The 17,910-nt window shown below is 44.7% G+C and overlaps 1 protein-coding gene across 1 annotated transcript in view; it reads left to right on the forward strand.

The window, feature by feature from the left end:
• The window catches only part of LRIG1 (leucine rich repeats and immunoglobulin like domains 1), a 92,330-nt gene that overhangs the window by 62,196 nt on the left and 12,224 nt on the right, over positions 1–17,910 (forward strand). Inside the window, exons 6-11 of the mRNA XM_064667248.1 lie at positions 1,511–1,654; positions 2,501–2,644; positions 6,754–6,897; positions 10,634–10,714; positions 15,646–15,717; positions 16,985–17,056. Coding sequence (XP_064523318.1) covers positions 1,511–1,654; positions 2,501–2,644; positions 6,754–6,897; positions 10,634–10,714; positions 15,646–15,717; positions 16,985–17,056 — 657 coding nt within the window. The remainder of the gene's footprint in view (positions 1–1,510; positions 1,655–2,500; positions 2,645–6,753; positions 6,898–10,633; positions 10,715–15,645; positions 15,718–16,984; positions 17,057–17,910) is intronic.

Raw genomic sequence — 17,910 nt, forward strand, 5'->3', positions numbered from 1 at the left:
GGAAAGATCCTTAAGCCGTGGTGTGCCCAAGGAATGTATGTGCATTTGTGCTGGCATGCATGCAGAATTTACAGCAAGTTTGGGGTTGAACAGGGTGACATAACAGCAGATGCACCTTAAAAGTCTGTTGTCTCTCCTTTGGAAGTTACTGTCCGTTGAGTGAGAGCTTGTAATCCCCTCTGTTCGACTGCATTATGTGCAAAACTGTAATAGAAACAATTCACTCTGTTTAGGAACACAGTTTGCACTGAAAGTTGGAGTAATTGGTACTCTTAATGACAGCCTCACAGCTGGTTGTTTAACCCTGTGGATAAACATGAATGAATTGCAAGTTATACAGATTGATGTGTTGTAGAATTTGTGTACTTTTTCTGGCAAAACCTATTTCACTAATAGCCCAGGAAGTGCGGTACGACAAGGGACTTTAAGTCTGCAAAATCTTAATTGCTTAGTTGACTTTAATTACACTCAACTTGAGTGCAAGTTGAACATTGTTTTTTTTAGACAGTTGAAAAGTAAGCTAAAAGTTTCTATGGCTTCCTCATCTTTTCCAAAACAAGTTCTGATGTTGTAACTTACACGATTTTTCTCAACACAGACAGTGACTGGGGAACTACCCTTAGATTAGTCTTGTATGTGTGGGAAAGTATCCATTGTAAAAGCTCTCATTTCAGCTTTAGTGCATTGGGTTGAGGTTTTCCACTGACTTTATGTAACTGGCTTTTCACCTGGTATGTCTGAGTCAAGCAATCTGTAAGACTGTTTGATATAGACTGGTAAAGTGTGCTGTGATTGTGTTCATATTGCTATTCAGGAAAAAAAAGGTAGTCCCAAAATTTAGGAATTCTTCCCCACCCAGGGAAAAGAAAAAGAAATTTAATGAACCAAGTTGCAGATCTCTATACACGAAATACTAACATTGCCTTGTTATTGGAAACAACTTGTTTCACTCTTTATTAGTTTCTTATAGTAGAAAAAAAAAAGGGAAATTTGTCAGGGAAACTGAAAGCTTTCCTTTCAAACTTGGCCATAAAGTTTCCTCTTGAGCCCACAGCTCTTGGGGCACCTCACCTGCATTTTTCAGAGCACATTTTTACTGGGCAATTACGAGTCCTGTAAGAACAATGGGTTGTAAGAGGAATAATGCTGATGTTTGGCTGTACTGGTTCAAATGGTGTCTGCGCTTGAGACAAGATGAAATGTGAAAATCGATGAAAAGGATCAATGGCTTAAAAGAAATGCAGAGAAAAGAGGGATGAAGAGGAATTGCTGCAGTCTGTTATTCCTCTATAGTGGAAGTCTATCCCAGGGTGAGTTTATTTAAGCAATCACACCCAGCTGACTTCTCTGGATAGATCTGGGATTGAAAGTTTCCGGTGCGTTTCTGCTGTCTCCCGGGAACGGTTGACAGAGGAGTTGTTGGCATTGCTGTCCCCATTGTGTGCTGCACAGATGACTTCGTGAGAAAGGACTGGGGTTTAATAAACTTGTATGGCCTTGGTGATTTTAGGGAGCTGAACCGGAATCGCATCCGCCTGATTGAAGGCCTGACGTTCCAGGGACTGGACAGCTTGGAAGTCCTGAAGCTCCAGCGCAACAACATAAGCAAATTGACTGATGGAGCTTTCTGGGGTCTAGCCAAGATGCAAGTTCTGTAAGTTTGAGAGAGGGGTTCTTTTCCCTTAAACAGACAGGAATTTACCTGCTTTCATGTCCTTCTCCGCATTTTAGCAAGGACTCCCCAGAGACCTGTGAGCACCTGTGCCAGTCCTCATGCTTCCTCCTATGTCCTGCATGCCCAGAGCTTTGCCATGCTGCAGCAGTTTCTGTTTAGTTGACCCACAGTTTATTAATAAAGCTCATTGCTTTACCAGGTGTTCAGTCAAAAAAATCCTGTTGCTTGTGAGTTTTCCTTCGAAAGTTTGACAGTTTGAACATTCTGTACGATCTCAATTGGTCTTTGAATAAAAGCTTGTCTGGTTTCTGCACATTTGTTTTCGCTGACACGTGGGAACTCTTGTGTTGCAGACATGATTATTCCACCTCATGGCATACCTAGAAACCAAACTACCCTATCCTGGTGATGCTTTCTTTCCATACCGGGGAACAAGTTGATTAGTCATTGCAGAGAAATGCCTGAAGCTTCCAACATGCTTGGCTTTCAGGTGTGTTTGCAAGGTCACAAGGCAGCATGTTTCTGGATGCTGCTGTCACACAACTGGCACTCTGCAAATATAAACTTGATTGGGATGCTTTGAACCCAGTTTACTTGCAGTGGAGCTTATGTCTGCAGTCACAGCTCCTTCTGGGCATTTCCTTTGCGTTGTCCTTGAATTTCCTTCTATCTTTCATTTGACGAGAAATGCCCACACATGCATGTATCCACATAGGTGTGTAGAAAGCAGTGTAGGAATGGCTAAAATTCCAGTTCTTGGCAGAAGTTCTCCAGCGTTTGGCCAGTGCTGCTTATCTGTCAATTCCTTCTGATTTTTCTCCACAGCCACCTGGAGTATAACAGCCTGACAGAAGTAAACAGTGGTTCTCTCTATGGCCTCTCCTCTCTGCACCAGCTTCACCTCAGTAACAACTCCATATCCCGCATCAACCCCGATGGCTGGAGCTTCTGCCAGAAGCTGCATGAGCTGTAAGTTGGTTTCTGTTGTGTTGTGTAATCTTGGCATGAAAGGGGAGTAAGGAATTTTCCCAATCACAAGGCTTACAGCTCCCACTGTATCAACCTGTAGAAATGCAGGAGCTGCAGCCTCTCCTAAGTGATGCCCTTGTTATTTATGATGTTATGACCTTCAGAGCACCTGATTAAAATATGTTTACACAAGAAACAAAGACTAGAACCCACTAAAAGTACACAGTGCCAAAAGACCTGGAGAGTTTGTGAGCTGTGGCTTGCCAATGCTTTTAGCTAGAGAGTTACAAGACATGTAACTTGCCATATAATGACTGTACAGCCTGGAGGAAGCTTTGCTTTATCCTGTGTATTTACAAAGAACAATCGTGTTTTTAACCAGCAGAGATTTGGCCCTTTAAAGGCAGTTCTCCTGTTTACACTTTACCCCTTCCTGTAGGGTTCAGTTGTTGAAAAGTAAATACATTGGCTTTGCTCTCCTGAGGTTTCCAGCTGTGAATACAGCATGTTTGATAAATGAAAGAAAGCCTTGCTGCTGAGGACAGCCCCACAAGGGTGTCTTTTGGGCTTGTGGCACTGCTTAATGCCTTTTTGAAGAGGCACACATGGACTTGCAGTATTTACAGAAGTAGCTGTCATCCCCTCGGTGGGACTGTGGAAAGATTCACTTTTTTCTCTGGAGAGCTTGACACATGTGGTTAGTGGGACTGTAATTCATTCTGCTTGGTGCTCAGAAATGTTAAACATTGTTAGGGATTCTCCTGTCCACCGCAAAGAGCACGGTAAAGCAGCTTCCTGCTGCCAGAGGCCTCACTCTGGACTCATATTAGAGGTTGGTGTCTGCCCACCCAGCTGTGAGCCCCTAGACTTCTGGGCTGTGGATTCAGAGATAGGTGGACACGACACATGTAATTCCTTTAAGTTTAGAATTAACATATTAACCCTGTGATCAGCTGTTTAACCCAAATTATTCATTCGGATGTGGGTTATTTTGGGGGGTGCAAGGAAATACTTTATTTTTTGTTTTAGTTAAATATATTTGTGACTGTTTAATTACCTAATTTTTCAAGTTGCTGTGAAACTGCCCATGCCTAAAGGGCTCCTTTGCTTGGCCCAGGGCTAATGTCAGAACTCTTTTAGGGAAAGCTATACTTGTCTTTTCTGCCTGACACTGTCCTGCAAACCCCCAAGATTTAGACTGGAGGTTGCATGCCATGCTGAGTCCTTTTTTTGTCAGTTATGGGTTGGGATCTCATCCAACCAGCAATGCTAATGGTGAGCTCTCCTGGCTTAGGGGCCATCCTCTGCACTAACTGCAGAAACCCAGTGCAGGACTCCCTTGTGCTGGTGCAGGATGGGGTAGATTTGGAAATGTGAGGTGGTGGGAGCCACTGGGGTGTGCTCGGCCTGACAAACAGGATTGTGCTGGAGTGTGAGGCCAGAGATGACAGTGACTGAGATGTGAAAGGCGATTATGTGGGTGTTAGCACACATCCCTGCAAAATATTACAAGCTCTTGCAGGTGTTGCCTTAAGGGCAAGGCTGCTGCAGGGAGCCATCAGATCTCCTCACTGAAACTCCCACAGCTGGAGTATTTGTAGAGTATTTGCAGGAGAGGTCTGCTCTGGAATTGAAGGGTGAGGAAAGGAAGCCATGGATACATCCGGACTGACTCGTACACTTCATTAAATGTGAACATTTTGTTCCTGATTGAAAGATCCTTGCTTGTCTCCACTATTGCTAAATCTCCTGGGTTTCAGTTACCAGAAAACACTGTGTGTGGTTGTACAGGGAATGAATTTCAATTCTAAGGAAGGAGTTGGTCGTCTGAAGAAGAAGTTGTCTCTCATTCAGTTGCTAGGACAAAATGTGACCCCAAGGCTGTGGTCTGATGTGAAAGCTAACAAGGAAAGAAAGCTCTTGCCTTGTTATGAGCATGAGAAAGGGCTGATTGTACTCACCAGTCAGGTGCTAGAACACCAGCATCATGGAAAAACCCACAGTGGGAGCATAGGATTTCACCAGAGGTAAATGATGACTTGGCTGCTGGGTCTTTCCTTTCACTTTTTACCCGTAGTTTGGTCAATGGGAATGAAGTGTTGTCAGATGTACCTAGTCCAGAACTGGCTGGCAGCAGGACACTGCTGCACAGCAGGACACTGCTGAAGAGGGAAACCTGCTGTTTTGCAAATTGGCCTGTCCCATGGCAGGAAGCAAAACCCTGGAATGTTGAAGAAGCCACTGCCAGGTGCGATAGCTCCTGAAACCTTCCACGTGATTGCATCATTAGGAGAGTCTCTAAGTACTGCTGTGCCTGTCCATCTTGAGGTGACAGCACAATTGCCAGAGAGAGCGTGCCTTCACCAGTTGTGGCAGAGCTCTTCTGTGTAGAATCAAAAGGAACTATTTATTTTCTCAGCCAGGTTTAGGATTGCTTTTGAACACTATTTTTATTTTTTTACAGCCAAATTCTTTAATCGCAGGTGAGGACATAATTTTGACCAGATGCCAGTTCTTCATAACTAACACTACAACTTCTTTAGGAATGAAAGTATGTTGTCCCATACCTTCAAACTCATTAATCTTTGCTGAACTTTTTCAGAGCTTGCCCTCTGCCCACTCACACAGCAGCTAAAAGATAGACTGCACTTTTGCCAAGTAAATGACACTCTCAGGGCTTTAGAGTATGTGTCTGTTTTGACTTAGGTTTTGGCTTTGCAGTGAGTTTCATGCAAGCTCTAGACACATTTTTAAGCAAACTCATTAACAGGCAGTACTAGAAGAGGAATTTGGAGGTTTGGAACTCAGTGAGGTTTTTTTTCTTGTTGTCTGTACAGTGAAGGATTTCAGTGCTTGTTCAAAGCTGCATAACTCCACTCTTTGAAAGGTTGAGCAGCCCAAACCATCATATTCTTTGAAGTGACATGTGGTCCCAGGTCTCTAAAGTATTTCCAAAAATCCAATGCCTGCTTCTATCCTGAGAGGTCCCTCATTTGCAATCCAAGCTGGCCTTCCACAGCAGCAATACCGTGGCTTTACTGCTGCACAGAAGGTGGTTGCATAGTGTGAGAGGTGACTGCAGTGGCTTGTAGCTTCCCATGGCCTGCCCTTGATGTCACATCTCCAAAGCCTCATCTGCACCTTGCTGGGAGAGAAAAGCAGCTTTCTTCCTACCAGCTTCCAAACTGCGACAGGAGTAGTGCTTAAAAAAAAATCTCCCAAACCAGAGGTAATACGGGCAAAGGGGAAGAGATAGCTGGAAAACTAGGAAAAAACCACCAACCCTCCAGCATGAGCATCTTGTAAGTGGAGAGGATTTCAAGCAGACTGTGTGCTCCTTGACAAAGGGGAGCAGGAGGGAAGGTGGCTGGTTTACAGCAGATCCCTCCTTCCTGTGCATGAAAGGAAGCTTTCAATTGCCTGGTGGTGAAATGCTCTTGGATCTGGGCTGGGGTGGAGGCACCCACACCCAGACGCCTGGGGCTCGCTGGGCACCAGTGCAGAATGATAAGACACATCCTGAGTACAGAAGTCTGGACCCTGCCAAGAGCGCGTGTGAACTTCAAACTGCGTGTGTTTGACGTCTCTTTCCACCTCTGAGGGCGCAGGGAAGGAGGGACTGCTTTTTCCTGTAGGCCTCGGAGAGAATCCAAATGGGAGTGATGAGAATTAAACACAACCATCTGAGTGTTTCCTGTACCTGTGGGGACTGAGGGGACGGTGCTCCCAGACTCTCACCCAGCCATACAGGAGCAGGAGTAGCTCATCCGTGCTGTAGCTGACTCTCTGTGTGTGTGTGTGTGCGTGTGCGTGTTGGCTTGTTGCTCTCAGTCACATCCAGGGGAGCCTCTCTCTGTAGCCTACACAAGAAAACTTTCCCATGGCTGGGTACCAACTGTCTCTTGCTCCCGTAAGTCATCTAGGCTTCCCCACAGGTATCTTGTAGGATATTTACAGGCTGCAGTCTTATTTCCTAATCCAGCTGTTATGTATCCACCCAGTACATCACCTCCTACAAGCTGGTTGTGGGAGGCAGGCACTGGTTGGCACAGAGGAGTTTGGAAAATACCAGATGGATTGACAAGGGCTGTTGTGGTTTTTTTCCTCAGAATACTCTCCTACAACAACCTGACCAGGCTGGATGAGGGAAGCTTGGCAGACCTCGGGGGACTGCACGTGCTGCGGCTGAGCCACAATTCCATCAACCACATTGCAGAAGGTGCTTTCAAGGGACTCAAAAACCTCCGTGTCCTGTAAGTTGCTCCCAGCTTTTGCCAGCTAACACCCATCTTCCCTCCACAGTTGTGTTCTGCTTTGCAGGTGCTTTGGGTGCCCGTGTCCTCAGTGTCAAACTCCCCTACACACTGCTGCGTTGTCTTCTGTGTTTGCTGCGTTATTCAACTTCAGTGAACTTGTATTTTTTTGTTTAAGAGCGTTTAGGAGAATTGCAGTCAGACAGCTCAGCGTTGTAGAGTGTTTTCAGAGTAGAGAGCTCTGGAGTGAAATTATGGGAACATAGGACAGGATCCTGAATCTAGCCCAGATGACCAAAAATCCCTGAGGTCTCATTCATGCAGCTAATAGCAGAATTTCTCTTGCTATCATGTTGACTTTAACTGAAATTCTTAGAAAATGTTAGTTTCTGTTGGGTCTCTGTGCACTCAGTACAGCACTGAAAACTTGAATATCCACTTAAATGTGGTATTGAGCACATTTGTTATTTTTTTTTAAATTGAATATTAAATATAAAATTAAGGGCTAAGATGGTGTTAAGTAAAAAACAGTGGCAAAACAAAGAAATTTAGAGGTTGGGCTTGGGATCTTATTATACCAGAAGTGTAACAACACATGAAGGCTTCACCCAGTCTTTGATTCAATCTTAGGAATAAGAAGCTGCTGCAGGTACCATGAAAGTAACCAGAAGTCTTTATCTTTAATGCAGACTATCAAAGGAAGAGTTTTACGTGCCCTCATATTGAATTGCAGAGTGATCCATCCAGCAATGGCTGTGGCCATTTAACACAAACTTTTATTTTAAAGTAACTGACACAACATAATACCTGGAAATGTGACACTGGAAATGACCTTGCTAATCCAAATAGCATTTTCTAAGATTGTAGGACTAGCAGAGAACATTAGACAGGTCAGTGTGAACCTCCTCTGGGATCCCAGCTCTAGCATTGTCCCACTGTGCACTGTTAACCCAAGAGCTGTGTTAGATTGAAGTACATCTGGGCTTGTCTTATGAACATCAGAAGATGGGGAATCCTGCTCTAATTGTCCATTCCTGAAGCTGTGTTGTCTCTGTCTCCTTGTTGGTACCTGCAGGGCTGCTGGCTGCTCTCCTCTCTCTGGGAGCTGCAGGCTCAGCACCTTCGTCTGGCACATCACAAAGTTCTCACAGTCCACATTACAGCACCAGCCACACTCTCAGGCTGGTTGGGTTCACAACACTGATTTAATTCTTCCTTCAAAAGAAAAAAACACACTTTGATACTTTTATTCCTCTTCAGAAGCCCATTGTGGCCTAAGTCATTAAAAGGAAATGGGAACAGAGAGGTCTTCCGTCTTTACAGTACTTTTTTGCATCTTACTCTTTCCTTTATTGAAAGTTCATAGTGAAGGGAGTGACTGGAAAGTGAGTTTGAGTTTTGTTTGCTTTTTTTAAACTTAAGCCAAAGCCTTTCAGCCACTGGGCATTCAGAAAGGGACCTCTCTGAGGCAGCTGTCAAGACCGGAACTAAAGGTTTCCAAAGAAAAATGGAGGGGAAGGGGAGCTGGTAGTTCTCTTTGCTCTGCAGTGAATGTGGAGCCTCTTTTATGTCCCGGGCAGAGGGGGGAGGCGGAGAGGGAGTGTGTGAGCGAGCTCTAATTTAATAAAGAGAAAGGCCTATTGGGTCCTGCACCTGGTGAAAAAGAGCCGAGCATGCTTTAATTATGGGCTATTGTTGGGGAGCCTTTGGTGGGTGTGAAACTGCTGAAATGTGGAGCTATTCAAATAGAGGTCAGGCCCGGAGACCTCAGAGCACAATGATTAACAAGGCTGCGAGCATTCAAGCTCAGCCAGCCAGAAAGAATAGGAAATTGGCAACAGGGGCTGGGAGAGGAGTTGGAATACAAAGAGAGCTGGGCCAAAATACCCCACTCTTTTTTTTTCTCCCTCTCTCTATTTTCACTCATTTGTTAAAAAGGTTTTTATTCCTTCTTTCTAACACTAAACCTTTGAGTTGCCTTTGGATGAACAAGCAATACCATTTTCTTTCCCTTTTTCAAGAAAACACAATGTGTGGCAGTCAATTAATAAAAGTGTGTGTCAGGGCTCCTACAGGCTGTTCCCACTTGTCTGTCTCTGCCATGGGAAAGGGTTTGCAGCTCCAAAGACCAGTAGCCCGTGGTGAAACTGAAGAGGAGAAATGTCTGAGAAGGGATTTTCCCTTACAAAACAAACAGAACAGTGGACACTGGCTTGGCAACCATAGGGAAGATGTAGAAACTCAGCTATAGGAGGATGTATTTGCTCTTGTCCCACTCGAATAGTGCTGGAAATGCCATCACATCAAAGCATCTCTCCTGGATTTGTCCCTTGTGCCACCACAGCATTATGTGTGCTCACACCCCATGGGGATGTTGAGATTTTATCCACCCACAGATCACTCTGACATCCACAGTGCTGCTGGCTAAGGCCGGAGTTCCCTAGGGACAGGAGATTCAGGTCTCAGGCTGAAGCCAGCTGAGAAGCAGGAACTGTGGCTTTTGGCCATCTCCCTTAATGTCTTTAGTTTTTACACCAAAGCCGAGAAAGGAGCAAAGACTGCAGCCAGCTGAGGCACTGGGAGCAAAAACCTCAGCTCCATCTCAGCTGAGAACCATGCCCTTACTAAAACTGTTCTTTTCATTTTTAAATTTCTTTTCCCTTCTTGAAAGTTACTGTGTATTGGTGCTGCAGAACCCAGAAGCTGCACTGTGTGAAGTGTTGCAAAATGCAGGGGGGATTGTTTTTTCTTTTTTGGTCTTAATATTTTTTTATCTGGAAATGTTCTGATAATAATCTTCAAAAGGTGCAAAAGGAGTACCTGAGAGTTCGGGGGTTATCTGGATGGTGAAGTTTGCTTTGGTGTTGGATTTTGCCAGGTTTTAAATCAGAGTGATGTAACAAAACCAACAAAGCCTATTTGGTTTTTCTTTCTTTTTACTTAACGTTAGAAATGATGAATTTCTGTCTGTGTTGCTGGGTATTCATTGCTAGCTGGAATTAAAGCTAGGAGGGAAGGATTTTTAAACAGACTGTTTAAACAGCTTTTGTGGATCTCTGTGTTTGTTCTCTGTGCTTGTTTTTCTTCAGAGCTCTTTGACTCTTGTAATTGATGGTCAATTTGAAAGCCAAAAGAAGCTAACTCTGAAAAAGGAATTCTTACTTGTTTTATTGTTTTGTTTTTTTTTTTTTAATGTGGTTATGCAGAGAGTTAGGCTGGTATAGAGATGCTGGTGCTTTCCTTTGTTGAGTTTTCAAGTTCGTTGCCAGAAAAAATGCAGCTTTGTAGCAAATACACCAAATCATCTTGCTAAGATGCAGCTATAGACAAATACATGTATGCACTGGGATAGCCAAAGCGTAGCATTTAAGGACAGCTGTTTATTTCAGTTTAGTTTTGACACTTTATTTTCATTTTCCTCCTTCTCTTTGGATGCACAAAACTAGGAAAGGACTGAAGCTGCTTGTTAAAGAGTATCTGTCTGCTCCTGTTGCTGTCTCAGAGGGTTTCAGCTAGGAATAAGCCAGGAGTATTTTTGGAATGAACCATCCCAGAATGGGTCAGTGCAGGAGAAGAGATTAGTAATGCTTTGCTGCAGGACTCTGCATTTTCTGATAACCACCAGGAGAAAATGGGAAGGTCTCATGTGGCATTCTCCAACTTTCTTCCATTTGTTTGTGACAATGAGACTGGGACTAAGATGCTGATTCTAGGCTTTCTCTTGTCCTTTCCCCAGGGAACTGGACCACAATGACATCTCAGGCACAATAGAAGATACCAATGGAGCCTTCACAGGCCTGGAAAACCTGAACAAGCTGTAAGTATCCCTGGGTTTGAATTCTGCAAATTCAAAAGGGGTGAGTCTGTCCCCTCTGATGCAGCCTTTCCTCCCTTTGGAACAAGATAATCAACAGAAAATCTGAGATGTGATAGTTTTGCAGGCTCACTGCAAGAGTGCAAATGACATTTCTAAGGAGGTACGAGGCAATTATTTCCTTTTAAAGTGGTGAACAGACGGTGCCACATACTGTAGTTCAGAGGCATAGGAGAGAGAAGTTTAAGTTGTTTCATTTGTAAAATTCAGCACAACTGTTCCTCACTTCTAAAAGCAAACAAACAACAAAAAGGACCCCTTGCAATCTTCAGCCAAGCATTGATTGATGCAGCAAATAACAATAAACAGAAGAGAAAAATCACCCCACTTCCTGTAACAACAGAGGATTGAAACAGGATTCGTTTCTGTGGGATACTCTGTCTGAGAGTGATCTTTTGGGCTTGCTTCCATGTGCAGCGACAATAAAAGGCACCATGGGGCACAGGCTCTTGAAGAGATAAAAAGAAACCCAAGGCAAGCATGCGCCTTGCAAATGTTTATGGCTTGCTCGGCCTTCGCAGGGATTTTCACATTGCTCAGTGCAAGTTCCTATTCCATTTGAAATGGGCCATATAAATCAGCCCTGTCAGAGCAGCCTCTGATGGCTTGTGACAAATCAAGAGTCTCTAATCATTACCTCTTGCCTTTGTTGAAGTTCTCAGCACCCCCCCATCCCGCTGTCTCTGATGCTGGGATGGCACAGCCAGAGGTGCAGTAAAAGTACCTCGATGGATAGCAGATGGCTGGAATGAATCCTGGCAGGCGGGATATTGTCATGCTCTCATTAGAGGCTCCTCAGGGAGTGGGACGAGCCGTGGCAGGATTTGTGGGGATGTAATGCTTAGAGAAGGAGAATTTGAAATCACAGACAGAGGTGGCATTTGATCGTTCCTGAGGGGAGTCACTGGGTCCAGGGAGAGGGGAGACCAAGTTGTAGCTGCAAGTAAAGTGAGGCAGAGGAGGATTTAAGGATGGGGGGAGCCAGGCAGGGAAGTAGAAGTAGTGTGTGGGATAGAGAGACCAGTAGGAATTTCTGTGCACGTGGAGTCGGGAAATCTTCCCGCAAGTTGCTACAAAAAAGACAGAGGAGCAGATGTGGTGGGTGGAAGAGTCCTTGGCTGCTTGAGTGAAGTTTTTGGTTTGACTGAGGAAACCAGTGAAACCATGTGAGCAGTTAGAACGGTAATGGGGGCAGAGACTTTGTCTAGTGGAATTTGCAGGCTGCAGGGATTGTGAGTCTATAGTGCTGCTTTGACAAGGGAGGAGAAGGTGGAGGAAAGGAGTGGACAGAGAGAGAGCGCGAGAGAGCTGTCCTGGTGGGACATCCACTGTAGGGCATCTCTCCAACATGGCATGGGAGCAAAAGTAGTGGTCCCATGTGATTGGGATATGTTAGAATTGCTGGATGCAGCAGATAACAGGAGAGAGGTGAAAAAGCCGGAGGAGACAGCATTGACGGAAAGAGTTCAGCAAAAGGATTCACTCAGCAGCCAAGAACAGTGAGCCCTGATGAGCTTTGGGGGTCAGGCAGAGGCCAGGAGGTACAGCAGGGAGCGGGAGGAGAAAGGAAGGGAGCAGGGGCAGCCTGTGGGATTGTGTGTTGGGAGCTCTGGGCAGAGGAGCTGTCACTCCCCTGTGAAGTAGCCGTGGCCTGATCAGATGTTTATCATCTGGCACAAGGAACCCCTTCAAAAGATGGCTGGTTTGGGCTGCCAGTAGCAAAGGATGCAGTGGGGGCTTGTGCAAAACTAAGGAAGTTGGGTTTGCGTCTTTCTTTGCATTGCTGACCTGTGTCTTTCATTGCACACGGACCTGGGCCAGCTCTGAGTGTGGTAGAACACAGGGAAGGACATGTGCAGGGAAATCTGGGGGGGGACTGCAGTACATTTCATAGCTTGCAAGACCACTTTTGTTGAGTTGGTTTTGGGCAGGCAGGAATGGTTTGAGTACCTAACAGAACAAACCTACTGTGGGACAGACAGCTTGCTGGGATCACTCTTTGTCATCCAGAGTGTAAGGCTAGAAAACCCCTCAGAATATGAGATTATTTTATTTCTTGAGGCATTTCGAGGATACTTGGGAGTGGCCACTTTTAAAAGGATCTCCTCAGAACTGTTTTAGCTCATCAGCACATAAATCTCTAACTGGTGATTTCTAAGGCTGAAGTGAGTATCAGGATTTTTTCCCAAATAAAAGATCAGCCTTTACAGCAAACATTTCACTGTGTGATTTAGGGCCTGTGTTTAAACCGTCAACCGGCTTTAAATGCATTAGCATACAAAAAATAAATGGGCACTTCAGAGGAGACCTTCCAATGAATTAATAATCACCTCAGCTCTGTGGAGATTGCCTTAAAAGCCGTTCCCCTTTGATCTGGCACAGATTAGCCTCTGAAAGGATTTAGCACAGAGAGGGTTGTTCGCTGACATGAAGGTGTTAAACAGAGATGGGGAGGCCAGTCACTTTAGCCTTCTCTGAATTATATATGAAGCTCTCCAGGATGGAGAGCACAGGCCTAAATTAAAATGTTGTTTCAAGAACGGGAGTTGAGAAGCACCGAAGCATAAAAAGCATCGATGGAATCACTGGGGAACAAACGAGGTTCCTAATTACTCAAGCTGCTAAATGTAACCGGTTTTTTGATGGCTCACTCAGCGACTGAGATCTTCCTGCAGGTGTACAACTGGCAGGAGGAGAAAATACTGCTTTCTAATGAATTGCGTGCCTGGCATGTAATTACACTTGAGCAATCACGGGGAGAGCTGTGCCCGGCTCTGCCGGTGGAGGAGCGCTCAGGGATGGCTGTGAGCTGGCTAATTGTGAGCTGCATCCAGCTGCCTTCACATTCCAGCCTGCCACAGCCCTTTGAAGGGGGCTGCTGGGTTCAAACCATTTCAGATTTGGAGAAGTGCACAGCTGAAATTCGCAAGGTGTGACTGAGTTTCAGGAGTTCCCCGAGGCCTGGCTTTGTTAGGTGTGTTATGTGTTTCTCATGTGCAGCCATAAATTTGTATGAACCTACACAAGTACACAATACATTGTGTATTCCCATCTCCAGATCTCTGCCCAGATAGGTAAACAGATATCATCAGTAGCTCCAATTTTCAAAATCCAAAATCTACTATAAACAATCAATAGAAATCTCCAATTATCAAACCCAAGCTCAACTTAATTTTTTCAACAACAGATGCCCATCTAATTTTCATAGAATCATTAAGGCTGGAAAGGTGATCAAGTCCAACTGTCAACCCAGCACCACCACCATGTTTGCCATTAAACCATGTCCTCAAGTGCAATGTCCACATGTTTGTAGAACACTTCAGGGATGATGACTCTGCCACTTCCCTGGACAGTCTGTTCCAATGCTTTACAGCCTTTTCTGTGAATAATTTTTTCCTGATATCTAATCTAAACATTCCCTGGCACAACTTGAGGCCAATTCCTCTTATCCTTATTACCCTTATCATGTCCTCATAACACCCTTATTTAGGAATAGGGCTCCAAAAATCAGTGCATGGAAAAACAGATGCAGCCATATGACCAGTGTTTGCATATAGTAAATTATTTACTATATTAATCCTTCTAATGGATTTTTCAAAGTCTTCATTAATGCAGCATCCCTTTTACCAAGGATGGTGCACATGATTGCACACATCTTTTGGTGCCGGGGGTATTTCATCCAGAGCAAACAGCCACGTGCACTTGGATGCAATGGAGAGGACCTCTGATAACCTTGGGTTTGGTGCTCTAACAAGGAGCTCAGTAAAGCTCACTGTAGATATTTAGAATTATTCCATCAATAAAGTAGGTTGCAGATAGGTCACACCCTATATTGAAGGAAAACTCTTGAAGGAAAAGTCAAAATCTAAGGCAGCACTAGATGTGCCAGTTTTTTCCTGAGGTGAGGACTTGTATTGAACACCATGTGATGCAGATGGTGATAAAAGATGCACCTGGAGGATAAACCTTAGAGTGAGCTTGGGGAAGGAAAGCAGTTCCTAATTAATGACAGTGATTGATGTTTTATTAAAACAGGTGAGGGACTGTCCATTTGGCACAAACCCTGCCCCTGCCCTATCGCCACCGGTCAATATTTATAGAGAACTGTTACTTTGGAGGTGGCAGCTGGGCTGGGATCTCTCCAGCTGGCTGTTGCCCACTGATAGTCCCTCTCGTGCTGCTGCTGATTCAGAGGAATGCTCTCTGGTCACAGAGGCAAGCAAGCACGTTCCTCGGCTCTGGACATGACCTTTTCTACTTTTTGCCCCTTGAAATTACCCCTTGGCTATGATTTGTTGCATTATATTATTTTGCAGTTGCATTTGTAATGAGCCAAGGAAGGAAGCAGCAGTCCCTGCAGTCAGCTGCTGTGTAAATGGACAGTCAAGGGCCAGCCCTCAGTCTTGTGTGCAAAAGGTCCTTCAGGCCAAGCAGTGAATAAATCACCACTCTTTTCCTGTCTGGGAAGAAGTTAGAAATGAAAAGTGTTTCAGGGAGAGACCAATATCTTGTTAAACTGTCATTGCACTTAATCCTGTCCTCAGTCAGCCTGCAAAGAATAGAGGGGACCTTCTGTTACTCAGCAAGCTGGTTTCCAAGCGCGGGAGCAAACCTGCCTTTTTACGTGATATGGCACATTCCCTTCTGCGCTGTCATCACTATTAAATTCAAATACAGATAAAAGGATTTAATTTCAGGAGCAGGAAAGCGACTGTGCTCCAGCCCTCTTAATCTCTGTGCAGTTCAGATTTCGCGGGACTTGCACTGAGAGCCTGTATCAGATAAAGCCACACTAATTGTGTTCCTTCTTTTTGTGCCTCCCTTCTCCCCGTTTTCTTTCTGTTTATCTGGCACTGGATGTTTGGAAACTACAGAACTCTGTTTGGAAACAAGATCAAGTCGGTGGCCAAGAAAGCGTTCTCAGGATTGGAGGCCCTGGAGCACCTGTGAGTAACCCACCATGCCTCAGAGCTTGGGAAGGGGGGTCTGCCAAAAGTAGCTGCTTGAGAGATCTGCTAGCAATTTAATAGTGTCTTTGTAAACTGAGAAGCCAGTCCATTTGTGGGGGCCACCTGCTTCCTTCTCATTATAAGTCCGCCTCAACTTTGGCCTTTTTTTGTGCCAGGAACAAAGTTATAGAACATATGGCAAATCTGCATGCTCTTTAATTTTTTGATTTGTTCTTGGATAAGTATCGCCTTGACTTGCACATTGCCGCTTTGCAGGCTGTTACCAATGAAAATACACTGTTTCAGATGTAGTCCTCTCTCCTCCTCCCTTGCCCCAACTTCCTTCTAAATCCAGGCCCTGGCAGTGGTGCATGTTGCAGATGACTGCTGACAATCCAGGCACTGAACACCTCCATTCAGCACAACCGCCTTAGAGCCACTTGCAACAAGCACATTTTGGCTGCCTCTGTGATTTTTTTCTGTATCCCAAGGCTGATGACTCCAGCAGAGATTCATGAATAACCTCCTTTCTGGATTAAGACAGTTAAAGTGTATGTGACTGTGCTCTATTTGTTTTATTGGCTGTTGAGTGTATGAAATGCTGTGGCCATCAAGAGCACACTGAAGGGTTGGAGCTGCCTGACTGGGGCTACGTTCCCAAATAAAGGTGCCCTTAATGATCTACTGAGATTTTCCTCTTCAAGCAGTGATTGCCCACCCTGCATGTCACTTAGTAAACTTCAGCCCTAAATCTGACACTGTGCTTTTTCAGAGAGCAAATAAATCTTTTATTTAGCAATAGTTATGAGTGAAGCTTTTAAGAATCTCTTCTTTTGGAAACATTGTGATTTTTTTGCAAAGTCAACAGTATTCTCTCCAAGTCCCTTTCAATAACTCCTCAGATGTTGCTCAATGCAAGTATTTGCTTTCCTTATGTTTGCTGAAGGTCCAATTTGGTATGACATTCCTGACTATCTTTGGTTATCAAGGGGGCTGAGGAATTTCTGAGCTTTGGATGATGGAGGTAGCTGAGACTGAGAAAGCATAGTGAGAAGATGGGGTAGGGAATGGCTTAGTGATTTATTCCTGTAATCTTTATTGACTGACTGTTGTTCAGGAATACTTAATCAAAATCAAGGTGTTCTGAGGAACATTTCTATGAGCTGCAAGTGCATTTGGCCTTAAGAAGCAGCTACCAAATCAACTGCTACTGTCCCAGTCATAGCATCCCTTTTGTTCACGTTGCCTGTGGTTGTGCCTGCAGGAACCTGGGGGACAATGCCATCCGCTCCATCCAAGCCGACGCCTTTGCCAAGATGAAGAGCCTGCGTCAGCTGTAAGTGATTGCCCTGCACACACCACTCAGGGGGCAGGGACCTTCCTTGCCCTGGACGTGAGCAGTAGCACGGGTGTTGTCTGCATTTCCACTCATTTATTTCCCCCTCCCCTCTATCCTCCTCTGAGGGGTATTTTTACACATGAGTAGCTGTCACGGGAACATCTTGCATTTAATAGTGAGTGAAATTAGATCATTGGGACAGGTTCTTCCAGCAGCTTTGCATCTGTGCAATTATTCCTGTCTGCTCAGGAAGTCCAGCCCTGGTCCTGTTAGCTGGCTATCCTCCTCATGCTGCCAAAGATTTAATTCCCAATGGCTCATCTGCTCCCTTGCCGTGCCTGTGTTTAGGGTTCACACACAGGACTGATATTTCAGTGATAAGCACCATTTGAACTGCATCCACTTGTCATCCAGCCTTTTGGTGTAAAAATACGGATGTGTTATCAGAGCTGCTGCTTGTGCTCCAGGCCGGGGCTCTGCACTGTTATCAGATACTGTTTCCAGTCTTGCCTGGTTTCCTTTTCTCCTCTTCTGCATAAATATTTAATCCATTGTCAGTGCATTGCTACACTCTGGAGTAGTGCAGTGTCTGTGGAACACAAAATCACTTATTTGGTATTTGGTCAGGTACAGGTTCTTCTTCCTGACATTGGAAATGAGAATCAGATGGTCACTGTTAGCAGTGACATTTAATACCAGTGACTGGGAATGAGTAAGATAAACGCTGCATGTCTGTTGTGTATTTAACCACCTTATCTTTTGCACTGGCTCTTGGAACAAAATTGAGGTGAAAGATTGATCTTATTAGGGAAGAATTAGTGAGATCCCAGATACTGTGAAGGAATGTTTAT

This window comes from Pseudopipra pipra, chromosome 11 (genome assembly GCF_036250125.1).
Source record: "Pseudopipra pipra isolate bDixPip1 chromosome 11, bDixPip1.hap1, whole genome shotgun sequence".
Lineage (NCBI taxonomy): Eukaryota > Metazoa > Chordata > Aves > Passeriformes > Pipridae > Pseudopipra > Pseudopipra pipra.